Source organism: Ranitomeya imitator, chromosome 2, assembly GCF_032444005.1.
Source record: "Ranitomeya imitator isolate aRanImi1 chromosome 2, aRanImi1.pri, whole genome shotgun sequence".
Classification (NCBI taxonomy): domain Eukaryota; kingdom Metazoa; phylum Chordata; class Amphibia; order Anura; family Dendrobatidae; genus Ranitomeya; species Ranitomeya imitator.
In genome coordinates this window covers 738,297,554-738,320,836 of record NC_091283.1, presented here as the reverse complement: position 1 = coordinate 738,320,836, position 23,283 = coordinate 738,297,554, and the positions used below count along the sequence as shown (strand labels likewise).

General features: G+C 42.6%; 2 protein-coding genes across 2 annotated transcripts in view; one reads left to right on the top strand and one right to left on the bottom strand.

Moving 5' to 3' along the window:
- Positions 1-23,283, bottom strand: part of CDH23 (cadherin related 23) — a 1,839,731-nt gene that overhangs the window by 222,644 nt on the left and 1,593,804 nt on the right. The window lies entirely within an intron of this gene.
- The window catches only part of VSIR (V-set immunoregulatory receptor), an 89,875-nt gene that overhangs the window by 47,514 nt on the left and 19,078 nt on the right, over positions 1-23,283 (top strand). Inside the window, exons 2-3 of the mRNA XM_069753215.1 lie at positions 3,966-4,334; positions 18,480-18,533. Coding sequence (XP_069609316.1) covers positions 3,966-4,334; positions 18,480-18,533 — 423 coding nt within the window. The remainder of the gene's footprint in view (positions 1-3,965; positions 4,335-18,479; positions 18,534-23,283) is intronic.

Here is a 23,283-nt window from a genome sequence, read left to right as displayed (position 1 = left end):
TATTAATGTATGAAGTGTAGCTATGAACTAAGGTTATATGGGTTAATTTGCAAATACACAATTCCAAATGTAAAAACGTCAGGGGGAAGTTGAATTGGTCAGGCATGGTTTACTTAACACATTGGTAGGGCATTGTTTACTTCTACACTTCTCACTAACTTAATTAAACTATACTTTGAGTCAGGAGAAAAAAAAATCACAAAATAAATGGGTTTCACATCAAGCTGTACCTGCTTTTTTCCCCAAAAAGGCTTCAAAAGCTGATAGCGGCAATTTTGCTGCATTTTAGCACTTACTCATTTCTTTATATGGGCTATAAAACGCTACAAAATGGCTGAAACAAGTGACATGCTGCAGTTTTCAAAAACACAGTAGTTTTCCAATTTAGCCAGGAAAAAAATGAACATGAGATTTCTCAAAACTTTGGCTGCTACTGTAAAAAGCACCTTTTAATTTGCATAAAAAGCAGCTAAAAAACAAAGCAAAAATGCAATAGGTGAACATTGCTTGACAGTGTATTAGTTGATTTCTTGCTATTTCAAAGAGCTTTGTACTCCTTCTGCCCTCTCATCTCCTCCCTCTGTTTGGAGCTTTGAGTTTACTTTCATCACAGAACAAGAACTCCTAGTTTAATTCTGAAAAGTGGGGATCTAAGACATAAGACACCAACTTCTATGGCCATTCCTACGGTTACACTATGAAAGGATACATATATGCTAGCCACCTTAGGGAGAGACCCAAGTTGGGCAAAATGTAGCGGGACGAAAGAGACCGAAAAGCCCTCTACTTAAAGGAAATACATAGTGGATGCTTTCCTGAAACGGAAAGTACTTGCAAGCAGCATAATACAAAGAATAGCAGGTTTACCCAGAATCCTTTGCAGTAGGCGGAGCTATGCAAATCATCTCTTTCCACCCCAGTCTAATCCACAGCGCTTGGAACCGCCAAGCGTGCAATGCTGCGGATTAGTTTCTAAATTTACACAGCCAACCAATTCCTACCTGTGGACACGTGTTTTGGGCTTTAGGCCCTCATCAGCACAGGGCTGTAATTGGTTGGCTCGGAGCCCCACTCCATACAGCCAACCAATTCCAGCCCTGTGCTGATGAGGGCCTAAAGACTCATGCAGCTATCTCCTAGTTAGTCTGGCATCCTTAGAGCAAGCTTAAGATACCGTCACATTTAGCGACGCTGCAGCGATCTAGACAACGATGCCGATCGCTGCAGCGTCGCTGTGTGGTCGCTGGAGAGCTGTCACACAGACAGCTCTCCAGCGACCAACTATGCAAAGTCCCCTGGTAACCAGGGTAAACATCGGGTTACTAAGCGCAGGGTTGCGCTTAGTAAACCGATGTTCACCCTGGTTACCAGTGCTAATGTAAAAAAAAAAAAACAGTACATACTTACATTCCGGTGTCTGTCGCATCCACCGTCGCTGTGCTTTCCTGCACTGACTGTGAGCGCCGGCTGGCCGTAAAGCACAGCGGTGACGGCGCTGACAGTGCAGGGAAGCAGAACACCGGGGGACGCGACAGACACTGGAATGTAAGTATGAAGTGTTTGGTTTTTTTAATATTTACACTGGTAACCAGGGTAAACATTGGGTTACTAAACGCGGCCCTGCGTGATCCAGCGACGAAATAAAGTTCTGGACTTTCTGCTCCGACCAGCGATGTCACAGCAGGATCCAGATCGCTGCTGCGTGTCAAACACAACGATATCGCTATCCAGGACGCTGCAACGTCACAGATCGCTAGCGATATCGTTGTGAAGTTGGTCAGTGTGAAGGTACCTTTAGAATAAGCTATACTTATGTCAATAGTGCTACGTTTTCAAGAATGCTATATACCAGTAACACCTAGAAATGTAGCTACCACATATAATATGCACAGTTTAGATTGGATCATAGAACTTAAAATCTCAAAAGAATTATGGTATGTCTTGAAAGAAATTCTGTTGCTATTGTGGCAACTGAATAATGCCTCAAACAGTTGGTTATGTGCACAGTATGGCAGTGAGGCCATCCAGCCCTCTCAGCTGATTTCTATGCTTAGATCTAGGGCTCTTTTTTTGCACATATTTGGCGGTCTATGTGAAAGATGACCTCATTTGTAGAGACTTTTAAATAGCGTTTTCTCCTTTGTGACAGAGGAAAAATATTCTGTTAAAAGCAGTAGGTAATAAAATGCTTTTAGCTCTCCAAACCAGAGACCACTTTTATAGACTATTTTGCTCACAAGTCAAGGAGTGCAAAAATCCTTTATTTATGTAGCATAAAGCAAGTAATACGTTCATTAATTTACTCTCATTTTCTTTTTTTAGAAAACCTACTCCTAAGCACAGACTTTTGTCGGAACATGCAGACATGTCAAATAAAAACCAATGACAAAACAGCGGTACAAGTATGTCGCTGGTTCATTTGTGGTCTCCCTAAAAGGAGGTCAAACAATTGTGAAATCTTCTCGTAAACGGGATGTAATGACCAGATCTTTCCAATGTTTAAAGGGAAGCGTTCATCAAAGTACACATATTGATTAAAATCGGGTAACTTGACATAGGTCTCTATTTAGTCCGAGAACAGGGGTGTGCTCCTTCTAGTAGCAGTCATGTCCACAAGAAGATGTAAATACACACTGACCCTCTGCTGTACAACCTATGACCGTGCATAATGTATCCTGCCATGTGTCATACAGGGAGCAGAGGCAGAGCACTGCATTGGTTTATTCAGTATGATTATTTATTGTTATAGCGCCATTTATTCCATGGCGCTTTACATGTAAGGAAGGGTATACATAAAAAAAAAAGTACAATAATCTTAAACAATACAAGTCATAACTGGTACAGGAGGAGAGAGGACCCTGCCCGCGAGGGCTCACAATCTACAAGGGATGGGTGAGAATACAGTAGGTGAGAGTAGAGCTGGTCATGCAGCGGTTTGGTCGATCGGTGGTTGCTGCAGGTTATAGGCTTGTCAGAAGAGGTGGGTCTTCAGGCTCTTTTTGAAGGTTTCGGTGGTAGGTGAGAGTCTGATATGTTGTGGTAGAGAGTTCCAGAGTAGGGGGGATATGCAAGAGAAATCTTGTATGCGATTGTGGGAAGAGGAGATAAGAGGGGAGTAGAGAAGGAGATCTTGTGAGGATCGGAGGTTGCGTGCATGCCATGGTTACTAGCCCCTTCACCATATCAACTTGATAGTGTCGTGACCCCTGCAACTTTTTCATGCTGGATTGTTACCTGTCTCCTCAGCCTGAGAAAAGCATCCACATGATCACAGCTGTACTTGCATCTTCTTGGTGACATGACCGCGACTAGAAGGGAGCAGGCCCCGTTATTGGACTAAAAAAGGCAGATATCAGGTACAGGCAGCTAGGTACAGTCTGCCACAGGCCGTGCCCCCTCTTTTCAAGTTGGCTGTTCCTTACAGGGGGAGATGCCCACTGGTGTGTGATGTAATGTCCCAGATGGGAGGGGGAGCAGTGAGGAGCAGCTACTGTCACGGGGAATTACAAGGGTTATAAAGATAATTAAAGTGCACTAGGCATCTCCTCTTTATAGTGTATAAGTGCAGGAACAGTACACCATTTTTTTTTTTTTTTAAATCTCCCCGGAATATGCCTTTAAGTCTGACCTGACCAAATTCAAATCATTTCAATTTACATATTTCAGATGTGGAATAGTGAAAGAGTAAAAGTGCACAATAAGTTTTTTTTATAACTTTTTAAGATTTTTCTATTATTATTAATAGGATTATATGCAATAACGCTATGATGGTTTATATTTTTTACTTCTGAACCGTCCTTATTAAGTATTCTGTTTTAAAACTATATATAATATCTGTAAATATCTTTAGATACAAAAATCTTTGTCATGGTGCATTTAAACTGAAATCTTCTTCAGATGCCTGAGATTCACAAATTTCTACAATTTAAACTTACAATCTGCTTTGTTTTCTTATTTTCTTCCAGATCAGATAGATGCATACTCATTATCTGCTCAATACATAAAGTATATTTGTCCGGCAGGACAGAATGTGAGCCTCACATGCACCATCACTGGACACCCAAAGGAACAACATGAACAAGTGACCATACGTTGGAGTCATACTAGGGAAAGAAACCCAAACTGCACTGAGACAAAACGTTTGGGGAACGGAACAGACAGTGACTTTCACAAAACGCATAATAGAGGCCTCCTACACGGCAAGGTGTTCCACAAATCTCTTGTGAACGTTTCAGAAGTGAACAGTGGAGGGTACTGCTGTTTTCTGGACGAGATGGGTAACAAACATTATCGACATATATCCCACAGTTACATAGACTTTGAGGTGAAAACAGGTAATGTTTACTTTTGATACATTGTTATGACAACTAAAACACATTTCCCTTTTGGTCATAATCTAAAGATTATAAATAAATAAGCCAGTGTATGCTACTATTCCCTCGTAATGCAGTTGAGACTTCTATGGGGGCTGGCTGCGTTACATTCTATGGGGGCTGGCTGCATTACATTCTATGGGGGCTGGCTGCATTACATTCTATGGGGGCTGGCTGCATTACATTCTATGGGGGCTGGCTGCATTACATTCTATGGGTGGCTGGCTGCATTACATTCTATGGGGGGGCTGTATTATATTCTATGGGGGCTGTATTATATTCTATGGGGAGGTGGGCTATATTACATTCTATGGGGTGCTGTATTATATTCTATGGAGGGGCTACATTATATTCTATGGGGGCTGAACTATGCTCTATGAGGGGGCTACCATATATATGCAGGGGCTGCATTATACTATATGAGGGGGCTGCATTATATTCTCTGGGGGTTACATTATACTCTGGGGCTACAATATATTCTGTGGGGTGGCTGCATTATACTCTGGGGTGGCATCATTATACTATATGTGGGCTGCATTATACTATATCAAGGACTATGGGGAATACATTATACTATATGAAGAAATATGGAGTGCATTATACTATGGGAAGTGAATTGTACTATATGGATGACAATGGTGGGGCCTTATACTATATGGAGCACTATGAGGAATGTATTATACTATTTGGAGGACTGAGTCCTATTTGGAGGACTGCATGTATTATACTATATGGAGGAATTGCAGTGTATTTTAATATATGAAGGACTATGAGGAGTGTAGCATACTATATGGAGGACTATTGTGAGTGTATTGTACTATATGGAGGACTAAGGAGTGTATTATACTATATGGAGGATTGTGGCAGTACATTATACTATATGGAGGGATTGCAGTGTATTTTACTATATGGAGGACTGAGGAGTGTATTTTACTATATGGAGGACTGAGGAGTGTATTTTACTATATGGAGGACTGAGATGCACATTATAATATATGGAGGACTATGGGGTGTATTATACTAAACAAGCAAAATGCTGCCTATTCTTTGAGTGATGGAATTGTTTATGTGGGAACAGAAATCCTTGTTCTCAGCAGCACATCGCCGGTGTAAACTGCAGATATGCTGCTGATAACATGATACTGTATGGGGACAGATTGATCTAATTGTGATTGTTCTGTTCCCTTCATTCTTTCTCAGTTGGTGTAAAGAGGCCGGGAAACAATCGAACGACTTCAGTATTGTCATCACACTTGTTTAGTGGCCTGAGATCAGCGCATGTAAATACAACAGAAATGCTTCGCAGGGAGATGAGGAAAGGATGATGACAGTTGTAGTTAACACCTGGGAATAGCACTAACTCTACTGCTTTTCCCAGCCGCCAGAGCATTTAATTCTGGTATGTGTAATGATTTTTGGGGTTGATGTCAGCTGCGTAATGTCGGCTGCTATCAATCCCTGGTGTAAGTAATGGAGAGGTGTCTATCAGACATTCCCACTACTAGCCCAGACCTGGAGAGACCCAGCGACTATGAAGAGGGGTGACGGTAGTAACAATATCACTCTTCACAGTCGCCGAGCTCAGCACAAGACCCGGAATATCTGAAGAGCGGTGACATTACTGATGTCACCGTTCTTCAGAGTCACCGGGTCTCGTGCTGCGCAGCGGAACCAAAAGTGGCGTTAGGCAAAGTTTATGGAGCATCAGAATGAGGTTCCATAGTCTTTGGTCATCTCATCCCTTCATTATCTACAAGATACAGTTATGTAGGTAAAGTAGCGGCTTTTCTTTGTACTGCAACTAAAAGCAATAAATAGGACTGAGCTGTAATGCTGGATACAGCTGTAATCATATGTTATATAGTTGTGTTACACTCCCCTCACTTCTTGTAACCTACAAGTGTACAAAGATATTATAAAGTCATCATGTGACATGTGGGCCTGGGTAACTTCAAATGTCGGGCCGAATTTTCGTCCCAGTCCGGCCCTGTTTGGGAGACTTGAGAACAAAGCCTCAGGTATGTTAGAATTTGACATGCTTGATACATTAAAAAAAGGCTCCTGCGACACTTTGGAGAAATGGCTGTACCACTGGTTCCATGATTTATCCATTCTGTGCTGCAAGTGAAGTTGGATGTCGCATACTAAACCCAGCACAATACACAGTGTCTACACCAAACAGAAGTTGTTTGCATAGCTTTCACGCAACGGTTCTCAACTATCATGCCACAGAGAAAGACTGCAATGGAGGCTAGAAAGGAGGTCTATCCTTTTCTAGCAATGAGTTACACTTTTGTGTTGGATGAAATAGCCAGAAATCTGTCTGGATATCACATGTGGAACGCCATGAAAAGGCCTTTAAAACGGAATGTCCGACTTCCAGGATTATGGTGTAGTATAATGTATGATAGCTGCACTCCTCTACTATTCATTCTGGATACACTAACAGCTCATTGCTACATTGATTTCGTTATGGAAACATTATTTTGTCGGTTTCTCCAAAGTGTCCTAGGGGCCATTTTTTAAAATAACAATACCAGGACCCATTATGCTAGTGTTTCTTTTTCAATGTTGAGGTCGGTATGTTGCCATTAACCAGATTAACGTATATCGTATCTGACAAATATACTGTAAAACATATTCTCTCAGGTTGAACAAAAAGAAAGGTTAATTTATGATGGAATGTTAGACAACTTTCTACTTTGTCATCTAAAATGTTATTCCCATCTGAACCTTCCACAGCCGATACCGTAATAATTCTGTACAGCTCTGACCACTGGTCTCAGCCACTTTCATCTATAGCTGTAGCTCTGTGTTACAAGCTCCTATAATTCCCATTCATTTTGATGCATGTTACAGAAACAGCATATTTTATTGGCTGTTCCTGCAGCCCAACTTCAAGTGGACTGAGCTGGATTTAGTTATTACCTTTCTTAGCCATAAAAGGCTAAGATGGAAATATCTCTTTAAGGAGACTGTCACTGTTTACTTCCAGTAGAAACAAAACTCTTTTGTCATGTGAGGCACACATAGGTGCAGGAACCGCTTATCTACTATATAATTGTCTAAGGGTCACTTCCGTCTTTCTGTCTGTCTGTCTGTCATGGAAATCCCGTGTCGCTGATTGGTCGTCGCCAGCTGGCCGCGACCAATCAGCAACGGGAACAGTCCGGCCGTGAAATGGCCGCTCCCTACTCCCCTGCAGTCAGTGCCCCCTCCATACTTCCAAAACCCCAGTCAGCGCCCACATAGCATTAAAAGGACTGCCTTTCACCGCAGCATAATGCGGTGTAATGCAGTCCGTTAACGCTGCCGTTAACCCTCTGTGTGACCAACTTTTTTTACTATTGATGCTGCCTATGCAGCATCAATAGTAAAAACATATATTGTTAAAAATAATAAAAAAAAAATAAAAAAAATCATTATATACTCACCCTCCGACGGCCCCCGGATACAGCCTAGGCCTTTCCCGCTCCTCGCGCGCTGCTCTGGTCGCAATAATGCATTGCGGCAATGACTGGAGATGACATAGCGGTCTCGCGAGACCGCTACATCATCACGTGTTATTGCCGCTTGGGACCGGAGCGGTGCGCGAGGAGCGGGAAAGGCCTGGGATGGATCCGGGGGCCGTTGGAGGGTGAGTATATAACAATTTTTTATTTTAATTCTTTTTTTTTTTTAACAGGGATATGGTGCTCACATTTCTATATACTGCATGGGCTGGGTTATATACTACGTGGGCAGTGTTATATACTATGTGGGCAGTGTTATATACCATGTGGGCAGTGTTATATACTGCATTGGCTGTGTTATATACTGCGTGGACTGTGTTATATACTGCGTGGGCTGTGTTATATACTATTTGGGAAGTTTTATATACAGCGTTGTCTGTTATATAGTATGTCGGCTGTGCAATATACTTCGTGGCTGTGCAATATACTACTTGGCTGTGCTATATACTACGCGGGACTATGTGGGCTGTATTATATACTGCATGGGCTGTGCTATATACTACGTCGCTGTGCTATATACTACGTCGACTGTGCAATATACTACGTGGGCTGTGTAATATATTACGTGGCTGTATTATACTGCTTGGGCTGTGCTATATACTGCATGGGCTGTGCTATATACTGCGTGGGCTGTGGAATATACTACGTGGCTGAGCTATATACTAAGTGGGCTGTGTAATATACTACGTGGCTGTGCTATATACTATGTGGAATTACGTGGCTGTTATATACTGCATGGGCTGTGCTATATACTACGTGGGCTGTGTAATATACTGTGTGGGCTGTGCAATATACTATGTGGGCTGTGCAATATACTATGTGGGCTGTGCAATATACTATGTGGGCTGTGCAATATACTATGTGGGCTGTGCAATATACTATGTGGGCTGTGCAATATACTATGTGGGCTGTGCAATATACTATGTGGGCTGTGCAATATACTATGTGGGACTATGTGGGCTGTATTATATACTGCATGGGCTGTGCTATATACTATGTCGCTGTGCTATATACTACGTCGACTGTGCAATATACTATGTGGGCTGTGTAATATATTACGTGGCTGTATTATACTGCTTGGGCTGTGCTATATACTGCATGGGCTGTGCTATATACTGCATGGGCTGTGCTATATACTATGTGGCTGTGCTATATACTATGTGGAACTACGTGGCTGTGTTATATACTGCATGGGCTGTGCTATATACTACGTGGGCTGTGTAATATACTGTGTGGGCTGTGTAATATATTATGTGGCTGTATTATACTGCATGGGCTGTGCTATATACTACGTGGGCTGTGGAATATACTATGTGGCTGTGCTATATACTATGTGGGCTGTGCAATATACTACATGGCTGTGCAATATACTACGTGGCTGTGAAATATACTACGTGGCTGTGCTATATACTATGTGGAACTACGTGGCTGTGTTATATACTGCGTGGGCTGTGCTATATACTACGTGGGCTGTGTAATATACTGTGTGGGCTGTGCAATATACTATGTGGCTGTACAATATACTATGTGGGCTGTGCAATATACTATGTGGGCTGTGCAATATACTATGTGGGCTGTGCAATATACTATGTGGGCTGTGCAATATACTATGTGGGCTGTGCAATATACTATGTGAACCGAACCACCTAACCACCACAGGATAGGAAATCGCCAGAGAGTACCACAGTGTTATGATCAATAATATGCCTTTATTAAATATATTGGCAATTCATACATTAAAAGAGTTTTTGTAAAAAAATTTATACACATATATATATATATATATATATATATATATATATATATATATATATTATATGAATAAAAATATATAATACAAAAAACGCAGGTACTATTGTATAGTACCCAGAGGTCCCTAATAATGAAGGTAGCAACCCACCAAGGAAAAAATTACCTTTACGCTGTACTAACAAAAAACCAAAATTTTTTTGTTATATATAACACAAAAAAATAAAATAAAAAGAGGTCAATAATAGACCAAAAAAATTATTTTGTGAAATACAAAAAGGAAAATATTGTATTTAGAGTGAAACCCGACAAAATAAGACTATATATCCACTGAAGAGGATTATTATACAAAAATCTAAAAAACAGTGCAAAAACCTCATAAAGTTTACATATATAATTTTCCTAGATAATAATAGTGCTAAAAAATTAATACACCACAAAAATGTATATATAGCAGCAACATGTATATCAAACAAAGTGACAAAAGTGCATAAGAAGATTAAGACACAGCGAGGTGGAAAATGAGGTAATTTGAGAATATATTCACTCAATGTTTATAAAGTGACAAAGTGCAAAAAAGTGATTGTAGTACAGCGGGGTAGATGGGAATGATGTCAGCTCACCGCATAAAATATGTGTCCCGTTGCAGTGGAAAACCGTGGGTTAAAAACCTGCATTTTATTGATTTGCTATATAAGCAGGTACCCACATGCAATATATGATAGCTCGTTAATAATTTCAGCGGTCAAACCATCGCCGCAGATAAGCTTACATAGACACTAGCTGGTTAATAATTACCGCAGGTGAGCTGCCTTCAGGGGGAGACTGAGTCCTGCGTGCGCCCGATGCGCGTTTCGAATATGTTTCTTCGTCAGGGAAAGACGAAGAAACATATTCGAAACGCGCGTCATGTGGCTGTGCAATATACTATGTGGCTGTGCAATATACTATGTGGGCTGTGCAATATACTATGTGGGCTGTGCAATATACTATGTGGGCTGTGCAATATACTATGTGGGCTGTGCAATATACTATGTGGGCTGTGCAATATACTATGTGGGCTGTGCAATATACTGTGGGCTGTGTGTTATGAAAGGCAATTCAGTGCCACAATGGACATAGCGGTCAGAGCACATACAGTGATCTGACAATAACCCAAAATCATAGAACGAGCTCTGAGACGTGGGAACTCTGCAGACCGCAATCCCTAATCCTCTCCAAACAACACTAGAGGCAGCCGTGGATTGCGCCTAACTCTGCCTATGCAACTCGGCACAGCCTGAGAAACTAACTAGCCTGAAGATAGAAAATAAGCCTACCTTGCCTCAGAGAAATACCCCAAAGGAAAAGGCAGCCCCCCACATATAATGACTGTGAATAAGATGAAAAGACAAACGTAGGGATGAAATAGATTCAGCAAAGTGAGGCCCGACTTTCTTAACAGAGCGAGGATAGGAAAGATAACTTTGCGGTCTACACAAAACCCTAAAGAAAACTACGCAAAGGGGGCAAAAAGACCCTCCGTACCGAACTAACGGCACGGAGGTACACCCTTTGCGTCCCAGAGCTTCCAGCAAAACAAATAGACAAGCTGGACCGAAAAAATAGCAAACAAATAGCAAATAAGCACTTAGCTATGCAGAGCAGCAGGCCACAGGAATGATCCAGGGAAAAACAAGTCCAACACTGGAACATTGACAGGAAGCCAGGATGAAAGCATTAGGTGGAGTTAAGTAGAGAAGCACCTAACGACCTCAACAGATCACCTGAGGGAGGAAACTCAGAAGCCGCAGTACCACTTTCCTCCACAAACGGAAGCTCCCAGAGAGAATCAGCCAAAGTACCACTTGTGACCACAGGAGGGAGCTCTGCCACAGAATTCACAACAGTACCCCCCCCCTTGAGGAGGGGTCACCGAACCCTCACCAGAGCCCCCAGGCCGACCAGGATGAGTCACATGAAAGGCACGAACAAGATCGGGAGCATGGACATCAGAGGCAGAAACCCAGGAATTATCTTCCTGAGCATAACCCTTCCATTTAACCAGATACTGGAGTTTCCGTCTTGAAACACGAGAATCCAAAATCTACTCCACAATATACTCCAACTCCCCCTCCACCAAAACCGGGGCAGGAGGGTCAACAGATGGAACCATAGGTGCCACGTATCTCCGCAACAATGACCTATGGAATACGTTATGTATGGAAAAAGAATCTGGAAGGGTCAGACGAAAAGACACAGGATTAAGAACCTCAGAAATCCTATACGGACCAATGAAACGAGGTTTATACTTAGGAGTGGAAACCTTCATAGGAATATGACGAGAAGATAACCAAACCAGATCCCCAACACGAAGTCAGGGACCCACACAGTGTCTGCGATTAGCAAAACGTTGAGCCCTCTCCTGGGACAAGGTCAAATTGTCCACTACATGAGTCCAAATCTGCTGCAACCTGTCCACCACAGTATCCACACCAGGACAGTCCGAAGACTCAACCTGTCCTGAAGAGAAACGAGGATGGAACCCAGAGTTGCAGAAAAATGGCGAAACCAAGGTAGCCGAGCTGGCCCGGTTATTAAGGGCGAACTCAGCCAAAGGCAAAAAGGACACCCAGTCATCCTGATCAGCAGAAACAAAACATCTCAGATATGTTTCCAAGGTCTGATTGGTTCGTTCGGTCTGGCCATTAGTCTGAGGATGGAAAGCCGAGGAAAAAGACAAGTCAATGCCCATCCTACCACAAAAGGCTCGCCAAAACCTCGAAACAAACTGGGAACCTCTGTCAGAAACGATATTCTCTGGAATACCATGTAAACGAACCACATGCTGGAAGAACAATGGCACCAAATCAGAGGAGGAAGGCAATTTAGACAAGGGTACCAGATGGACCATCTTAGAAAAGCGATCACAGACCACCCAAATGACTGTCATCTTTTGAGAAACGGGAAGATCTGAAATAAAATCCATAGAGATATGTGTCCAAGGTCTCTTCAGGACCGGCAAGGGCAACAGCAACCCACTGGCACGAGAACAGCAGGGCTTAGCCCGAGCACAAATCCCACAGGACTGCACAAAAGCACGCACATCCCGCGACAGAGATGGCCACCAAAAGGATCTAGCCACTAACTCTCTGGTACCAAAGATTCCAGGATGACCAGCCAACACCGAACAATGAACCTCAGAGATAACTTTATTCGTCCACCTATCAGGGACAAACAGTTTCTCCGCTGGACAACGATCAGGTTTATTAGCCTGAAATTTTTGCAGCACCCGCCGCAAATCAGGGGAGATGGCAGACACAACTACTCCCTCCTTGAGGATACCCGCCGGCTCAGACAAACCCGGAGAGTCGGGCACAAAACTCCTAGACAGAGCATCCGCCTTCACATTTTTAGAGCCCAGAAGGTACGAAATTACAAAGTCAAAACGGGCAAAAAACAGTGACCAACGAGCCTGTCTAGGATTCAACCGCTTGGCAGACTCGAGATAAGTCAAGTTCTTATGATCAGTCAATACCACCACGCGATGCTTAGCTCCTTCAAGCCAATGACGCCACTCCTCGAATGCCCACTTCATGGCCAGCAACTCTCGGTTGCCCACATCATAATTTCGCTCAGCAGGCGAAAACTTCCTGGAAAAGAAGGCGCATGGTTTCATCACTGAGCAATCAGAACCTCTCTGCGACAAAACAGCCCCTGCTCCAATCTCAGAAGCATCAACCTCGACCTGGAACGGAAGAGAAACATCTGGTTGACACAACACAGGGGCAGAAGAAAAACGACGCTTCAACTCTTGAAAGGCTTCCACAGCAGCAGAAGACCAATTGACCACATCAGCACCCTTCTTGGTCAAATCGGTCAATGGTTTAGCAATACTAGAAAAATTGCAGATGAAGCGACGATAAAAATTAGCAAAGCCCAGGAACTTTTGCAGACTTTTCAGAGATGTCGGCTGAGTCCAATCATGGATGGCTTGGACCTTAACAGGATCCATCTCGATAGTAGAAGGGGAAAAGATGAACCCCAAAAATGAAACCTTCTGCACACCAAAGAGACACTTTGATCGCTTCACAAACAAAGAATTAGCACGCAGGACCTGAAAAACCGTTCTGACCTGCTTCACATGAGACTCCCAATCATCCGAGAAGATCAAAATGTCATCCAAGTATACAATCAGGAATTTATCCAGGTACTCACGGAAGATGTCATGCATAAAGGACTGAAACACTGATGGAGCATTGGCAAGTCCGAACGGCATCACTAGATACTCAAAATGACCCTCGGGCGTATTAAATGCAGTTTTCCATTCATCGCCTTGCTTAATTCGCACCAGATTATACGCACCACGAAGATCTATCTTTGTGAACCAACTAGCCCCCTTAATCCGAGCAAACAGATCAGATAACAATGGCAAGGGGTACTGAAATTTAACCGTGATCTTATTAAGAAGGCGATAATCTATACAGGGTCTCAGCGAACCATCCTTCTTGGCTACAAAAAAGAACCCTGCTCCTAATGGCGACGATGACGGGCGAATATGCCCCTTCTCCAGTGATTCCTTCACATAACTGCGCATAGCGGTGTGCTCAGGCACGGATAAATTAAACAGTCGACCTTTTGGGAATTTACTACCAGGAATCAAATTGATAGCACAATCACAATCCCTATGCGGAGGTAGGGTATCGGACTTGGGCTCATCAAATACATCCCGGTAATCAGACAAGAACTCTGGGACCTCAGAAGGGGTGGATGACGAAATTGACAGAAATGGAACATCACCATGTACCCCCTGACAACCCCAGCTGGACACCGACATGGATTTCCAATCTAATACTGGATTATGGACTTGTAGCCATGGCAACCCCAACACGACCACATCATGCAGATTATGCAACACCAGAAAGCGAATATCCTCCTGATGTGCAGGAGCCATGCACATGGTCAGCTGGGTCCAGTACTGAGGCTTATTCTTGGCCAAAGGTGTAGCATCAATTCCTCTCAATGGAATAGGACACTGCAAGGGCTCCAAGAAGAACCCACAACGCTTAGCATATTCCAAGTCCATCAAATTCAGGGCAGCGCCTGAATCCACAAATGCCATGACAGAATACGATGACAAAGAGCAGATCAAGGTAACGGACAGAAGAAATTTTGACTGTACCGTACCAATGGTGGCAGACCTAGCGAACCGCTTAGAGCGCTTAGGACAAACAGAGATGGCATGAGTGGAATCACCACAGTAGAAACACAGACCATTCAGACGTCTGTGTTCCTGCCGTTCAACTCTGGACAAAGTCCTATCGCACTGCATAGGCCTAGGTTTAATCTCAGGTAATACCGCCAAATGGTGCACAGCTTTACGCTCACGCAAGCGTCGACCGATCTGAATGGCCAAAGACATAGATTCATTCAGACCAGCAGGCATAGGAAATCCCACCATGACATCTTTAAGGGCTTCAGAGAGACCCTTTCTGAAAATCGCTGCGAGCGCAGCTTCATTCCATTGAGTGAGTACAGACCACTTTCTAAATTTCTGACAATATACCTCTATATCATCCTGACCCTGACACAAAGCCAGCAAATTTTTCTCTGCCTGATCCACTGAATTAGGCTCATCGTACAGCAATCCGAGCGCCAGGAAAAACGCATCAATATTACTTAATGCAGGATCTCCTGGCGCAAGGGAAAATGCCCAGTCCTGAGGGTCGCCACGCAAAAAAGAAATAATAATTCTCACTTGTTGAGCTGGGTCACCAGAGGAGTGAGGCTTCAAGGCCAGAAACAGTTTGCAATTATTTTTGAAATTCACAAACTTGACCCTATCACCATAAAACAAATCAGGAATAGGAATTCTTGGTTCAAACATAGGCTTCTGAACCACCAAATCTTGAATCTTTTGTACATTTATAACGAGATTATCCATTGAAGAGCACAGACCCTGAATGTCCATGTCCACACCTGTGTCCTGAACCACCCAAATGTTTAGCGAAAAAAAAAGGCAAAACACAGTGCAAAGAAAAAAAAATGGTCTCAGAACTTCTTTTTTCCCTCTATTGAGAATCATTAGTACTTTTGGCTTCCTGTACTGTTATGAAAGGCAATTCAGTACCACAATGGACATAGCGGTCAGAGCACATACAGTGATCTGACAATAACCCAAAATCATAGAACGAGCTCTGAGACGTGGGAACTCTGCAGACCGCAATCCCTAATCCTCTCCAAACAACACTAGAGGCAGCCGTGGATTGCGCCTAACTCTGCCTATGCAACTCGGCACAGCCTGAGAAACTAACTAGCCTGAAGATAGAAAATAAGCCCACCTTGCCTCAAAGAAATACCCCAAAGGAAAAGGCAGCCCCCCACATATAATGACTGTGAGTAAGATGAAAAGACAAACGTAGGGATGAAATAGATTCAGCAAAGTGAGGCCCGACTTTCTTAACAGAGCGAGGATAGGAAAGATAACTTTGCGGTCTACACAAAACCCTAAAGAAAACCACGCAAAGGGGGTAAAAAGACCCTCCGTACCGAACTAACGGCACGGAGGTACACCCTTTGCGTCCCAGAGCTTCCAGCAAAACAAATAGACAAGCTGGACAGAAAAAATAGCAAACAAATAGCAAAGAAGCACTTAGCTATGCAGAGCAGCAGGCCACAGGAATGATCCAGGGAAAAACAAGTCCAACACTAGAACATTGACAGGAAGCCAGGATGAAAGCATTAGGTGGAGTTAAGTAGAGAAGCACCTAACGACCTCAACAGATCACCTGAGGGAGGAAACTCAGAAGCCGCAGTACCACTTTCCTCCACAAACGGAAGCTCCCAGAGAGAATCAGCCGAAGTACCACTTGTGACCACAGGAGGGAGCTCTGCCACAGAATTCACAACAGCTGTGCAATATACTACGTGGCTGTGCAATATGCTACATGGGCTGTGCTACATACTACGTGGGCTGTGCAATATACTACGTTGGCTTGCTACATACTATGTGGCCTGTGTTATATACTGCGTGAGCTGTGTTATATGCTATGTCGGCTGTACTATATACTGCGTGGCCGGCCGAGAACAATCAGTGACAGGCGCACTCTGGCTGCGAATTGGCGCAGGATTTGAACCACGATTCGCTAATTGGTCGCGCCCGGCCAGACGAATTCTGTGTTTTCATTGTAATATTCTAAAATCATCATAAATAAACTTCATATATATTCTAGAATACCCGATGCGTTAGAATCGGGCCACCATCTAGTATAATATAAAAGTATATTAGAAATTTGTATATATATATTTTTTTTTTACAGTGAACAAACTTTATTTTGTAAAATTGGACTACCTCTAGGTATCGCAACACATTCTGATACGTAACAGTATTAACTCCAAAGAAATACTTACTAGGCATGACCATCATACAAGTGACTGTCTCCATGTTCAGTTTAGGAAAAATCATTAGTAAAGAGTATGGTCTCAATAAAAATGAAAATTTTAAGTAAAAAAATCCATACAGTTTTTTTATTGTTATTGATGGCTTATCATTAAGATATTTAATGAATGAGCTCAGAAATCAGCAGAACAAAGGGCAGACACCCACTCTGCTGTAATACACTGTATCACAAAGACCTTACATGGGTGGTTTGCCTAGTGATGCAGTTTATGGTGTAGCGCAACTGTCTTCTGGATCTGAAGACAACCACATTTATGTTAAGTAGATGTGGTTTCCAGTATCATCTCTATGATGATGGCACCCAATTATACACCTCTTCCTGACATCACCCGCACACTAATACAAAATACCAGGGATTGTCTTCACACTGTCTCCAACATAATGATCTTCCTCTATCTGAAACTGCAACTTTCCAGAGCTGAGCTTCTTGTGTTTCCTTCCTCTACCTACCTACCTACCTACCTACCTACCTACCTATACCTGATATTGCAATTTACTTGGGTGGCTCAGCCATAACTCCCAAGCAGTACGTTCGCTGTCTTCAGGTCATATTTGACACAGAACTGTCCTTCGTTCCCCTTATCTGATTGCTAACTCGCTCATATTACCTGCATCTTAAAAAACATCCCCAGAATCTGACCTTTTCTCACTTTTAAAGCTGCAAAAACTGTTACTGTCGCTCTTATTTATTTATTCTCGTCTGGCCTACTGCAACTCTCAAATGATGAGTCCCCCGCTAACCATACTTTCTCCTTTTCAATACTTTTTACTCTTCAATCCATCCTGAATGTGGCAGCGAGAGTCATATTTGCTGTTTTCCAATCCACTTCAAAGTACAATATACAGTAAATGTCAAGTCCTCTTTCTCTCTGAAGAAGCAATTTGCACATAATTTCCCAGAGGAGCGTTACACGGCGAATAAGCCTCCTTACCTTGACAAGCCAGAGCTGGTAGGTCACTCTCCACAAGGAGAAGCCTTACCCCTTAGACCCCTCTCTCTGACCCACAAAGTTCTCCACACTTCTGCACCACTCTATATCTCCTTCCTCATCTCTGTCTATCACCCAACCCATGCTTTGCGGTTTGCAACTGATCTAAGACTAATAAGCACAAAAGTAAAATTTGGGAAGAGCCTCACCGTGTGGTAAATGTAGTGCTGCTCCTTTTTAAACAGCATGGATCCAATACCAGTGACCACCGGAGAAAGTTGACAAAAAAAGGAAGAAAAGGATCGCATGGCCGCATGGATAAAAAATATGTAACTTTATTTCACCTAATTAAGTGTCCAGACAAAAAACACTGCCCATTTTAGATATCGTGGTTTTAATGTACTATACTAAGGGAAACCTAGACTATGCAGGTCTTAAAAATTGAATTCACATTTAATTTCTTTTTCTTATATTTTAGATGACCCAAATCTTCAGACATGTTCGTTTCAATCACGTGAGGAGGACAATGATGGTGAGGGAATATATACTTTTTTTCTATGCCATTGTTAAGATACTTTTGGTTAAAAGAATTTGAATGCTTTTAAGCATGTAGCTTAATTATACAGTGGCAAATAAAATTTATTCAACCCTCATTGCAAACTTGGTTTAATAGCAAAATGTATAAACTTTCTGCTGTTTGTAATAAACTGATAAGCAAGAACAATTTGGTGAATACAACTACCGTAATTTAACAAGTAATTTCTCCAAATTCAACACAAAAGGCCTCCTTCAATGACTACTGCAATCTCAGAATTATTCAAACCCTTCACGACAAGTGTCACATCTTACTCTCGCTATGATTAAGGGTTTTTCTACCCATAAAAATTGTTGCCTTTTTTTAATATGTGCACGTTTTGCCACTTTTTGTATCCTGTATAATTAAAGGGCAAGTTTTGACTACTTTTCTTTGGTATCGGAGAACATCTTCTTTAGACTATTGAGTCTAGTCTTACTAGTTAGTAGAGCACCTTTGGCTTTTATGACCTGCTATAAATGTGCTGCATAGCCAGACACTAGCTTCTGGCAGCATTACTGAGGAATCTTAGCCTAATGTTCATGAGCAATGGCCTCCTGTTCATTAATAATATTTGGTTTGTGTGCTGTAACAGACTTCTTAAAATCCCTGTAAAGATTCTTTATGGGGTTCAATTTTGGAAATCCAAAATCTTCTAGGACTTCTTCAATCAATGTAAGGGTGTAGACTATATTGCCCTGCTCTTGTCCCTGAAGACAACAATCATGTAATGTAGATTTATATACTTGCGTTTTATATATGCATATAGTGTCACGTGAAATGTGAACTATGTACTGTCGTTTTACTGTATGTTGCAAATAGACAGATATGGTAGTGAACAGCATAGGGTAAGAGATAGTTTAGGGCATACGATAAGAATAGGCTCAGTAGTTGTGATAGTATAGTAATTGAAGTTGGCTCAAGGTACAGGTATAAAATACAGTTAATGTTTTGGACTAGCCCACAGTGGGAGGAGGTTAGAAAAGCAACTCTCTTCCTGATAGTCAGATAGGTAAGTACAGTAATAAGTGAAGTGGAATGGGCTGCTAAGGCAGCATATACCAATCATTGAAGGCAGTGAGAGACCAAATTAATTTCCCATGGGGATATTCTGGCAATGTCAGGAGCCCAAGGATCGGCGTGGGGGCTGATTGGTGCATCATATACTCTGCCGCTCAGGGGAAGATGGATGTGGAACTGTGTGAAGGGCAAGTGGTCAATCCCGGGTGCACTGCAGAACTGAACAGGAAGTTCCTGGGACTGACAGTCAGTGGGCTTAGGGATAGCAAGGAGGAAGGAATGGTAGGGCTGAAGATGTATTATGCTAAGTAAGGAATGCAAAGTGTTGTGCCTTCTCCTACATGTTACAACCTGATGAACTTGAACTGACCAGTAAATGTTTGCTTGTTGCAATGAACCTGGTGTTCCCTGAGTTGTGTGCGGGAGCTCCTGAAGATGAAAGCCTACAGGCAGCAAAAGCCTGCAGCCTACAAGTGCGTGTGGTGCACCCCACACCTGACAGCATGATGGGATTAGGATTCTGTTTTCCTGTAAAGCAGTGTTCTCCAACTCCGGTCCTCAAGAGCCACCAACAGGTCATGTTTTCAGGATTTCCTTAGTATTGCACAGGTGATAATTGCATCACCTGCACAGGCAATAATTCCATCACCTGTGCAATACTAAGGAAATCTGTTGGTGGCTCTTGAGGACCGGAGTTGGGGAACACTGCTGTAAAGTGTCAAGACTAACTGGACAGCAGCTCGGTCAGGACTACAGCTCTAGCAACTTTATACCAAGCCTTGGTGGACTTTGACACTAGCCAGAAAAGATACACGTAGCATTTCTGTTTAACAAAACTATGTTATGCTGATAAGTTTTGAAGCATTTGATGGGCTGATATGGCCTTTTCCCAGTTCTCTCCCCCCCAGCATGCCCATTTGATGGAGCTGATTCAGCCTGTCCTGAAAACAACAAAAGTCAGTGTCTTTGTGCAAAAATGTAGTGACCTTTCAAAGCTTTAGATTGTCGATTGCTGCTACTGCGCAGGCGCTGTAGGCGACATTTTAAAATAGATTTTTTTAATACTCAGGAAAACATAAAGCTGCACAGTAAACATGCAATTATGCTGTACAGCAAGTGCCATGGCTGGCTCCTGCCTGCAGAATTTTTTTTTTTTAAATATGTACATATATCCATTATGTAAGCTAGGGGGCCGGTCAGTGAGGGATCAGTGACCTGTCAGCAGTCTGCATTATGAATGGCTAATCAGAGCACCACATGAAGACCCCCACATGCCACCCCGGGGCACAAGCATATCATTATCTAAAAATTGAAAATAAAGATTAAACACAAGATAGATTTAATCAACCAAATTATCATTTTAATCAGTATACCTGCATCGACCTAACACTGTCTGTAGGTTATTGTGCATAATTCTGCTGACAGGTTGATGATGATGATGATGAGGTCCCACAATGATCCCCAACACTGCTACATCCTGATGGTGTGCTGAGCAGAGGCATGAGCTATATAACTATATCTATCTATCTAATATCTATAAATAAGATTGCTTTGTAACTTAGAAAATTGGCTTTAAATGACATAAGTAAAAGCTAATGTTAAAAACAAATTGCAACAAATTTCATATGGATTGCATACTCATGTCATGCTGATGCTACTTGATAAAACCCGCATTGTACTCGCATGACACTACTTTTCAGGAACATCATTGGAGTGATTTTATTTACGCTGATGACTGCGAGCCCTAACTCTGCAAACTGAAAACTCTGTGCCCGCTGCCACAAAATCTTGCAGTTGGTCCCTTGCCGTCAGTCGAGGGTTTTCAACCACCTGCCTTCTCGTGAATCTGGTGGCAGTATGTAATTGCTTCTTCTTTCTGTCACGATATGATAGTGTAAAGGTACCGTCACACTTAGCGACGCTGCAGCGATACCGACAACGATCCGGATCGCTGCAGCGTCGCTGTTTGGTCGCTGGAGAGCTGTCACACAGACCGCTCTCCAGCGACCAACGATGCCGGTAACCAGGGTAAACATCGGGTAACTAAGCGCAGGGCCGCGCTTAGTAACCCGATGTTTACCCTGGTTACCATCCTAAAAGTAAAAAAAAACAAACACTACATACTTACCTACAGCCGTCTGTCCTCCAGCGCTGTGCTCTGCACTCCTCCTGTACTGGCTGTGAGCACAGCGGTGACGTCACCGCTCTGCTTTCCGGCTGACCGATGCTCGCAGCCAGTACAGGAGGAGTGCAGAGCACAGCGCCGGGGACAGACAGCTGTAGGTAAGTATGTAGTGTTTGTTTTTTTTTACTTTTAGGATGGTAACCAGGGTAAACATCGGGTTACTAAGCGCGGCCCTGCGCTTAGTTACCCGATGTTTACCCTGGTTACCAGTGAAGACATCGCTGAATCGGTGTCACACACGCCGATTCAGCGATGTCTGCGGGGAGTCCAGCGACCAAATAAAGTTCTGGACTTTCTTCCCCGACCAGCGACAGCACAGCAGGGGCCTGATCGCTGCTGCCTGTCACACTGGACGATATCGCTAGCGAGGACGCTGCAACGTCACGGATCGCTAGCGATATCGTCTAGTGTGACGGTACCTTAACTGTTGTTCCTTTTAAAGGGGTTGTCCAGTCTTAGGCTAGAAGTCTGCTGTCACTTTACATGCACAAGACTCTATGGTGTGGGGTGTGGTGGGCGCGAGACCCCAAGTATGCAATTTCCATACATGCAGTCACTTGCTGACTAAATGTGTGTGGCCTTGTTCAATGGAAGTGTATTCAGTGAAACCAGACATGTTGAGTCTGAATGTGTCCAGAAGTATGCAAATTGCATACTTGGGGTCACATGACTGCCCGCTCCTGGCACCAGCATTGGCGAATCCTTACAGCACGGACAACCTCTTGCAAAATATTCTTCCAGCTGTATCTCTAGCGACAGTCAATGCCTTTGCTAACTTTATGTATCCTTTTCTTTGTTTTGTGCAAGACAGTGACTCTTCTCTTAACTTTTTGGATAATTCCCTTGGCATATTTTTGCCAACATACAATCAGTTGTCTAGTTTACTAACCCCTAGCCAGTTCAGGTATTTGAGGAGTTTTATCTCAAACTCACGCAATGTACAAGCACATCTCATGCAACTACGGTAAACTAGGCCTTAATTGGATATAATACATAATTTGCAAATTTAGTTCTGGATTCTATTCAATGGGTTGAATAATTCTGATACTGCATTAGTGATTAAAGTAGGCATTTTGCATTGAATTTGGAAAAGCCACTTATTATGTTAATTGTGTTGAGAGTTATTTAAATTGTTGTTTAATTTATTGGAAAGAACAGAAAGTTTTTACATTTTGCTCGTAAACCTACTTTTGCAATGGTTGAATATTTTTTTTTTTATTGTAACTGTATTTAACGGCAATAGATTCCTTTTAGAACATCTTGTCTGTAAGTAGTTTGGGCCATTAAAATTAAGCATCTATGTACATTTCAGAGCTATGTATTTTTATGAACCACTTAACAACCTAGATTTTTTTTTTATAAAGTCTATTTCCCAGATTCAGCAAAGGTTTTACATGAGAATTCTTGTGTAGGAAGCTTTGAAAAGTCGTAATATTTTTCCTCAATGTGGAATTGTGCTGATTTTTTACAATTTCAAGCCAGTTTTGCACAACTCCATCAAAA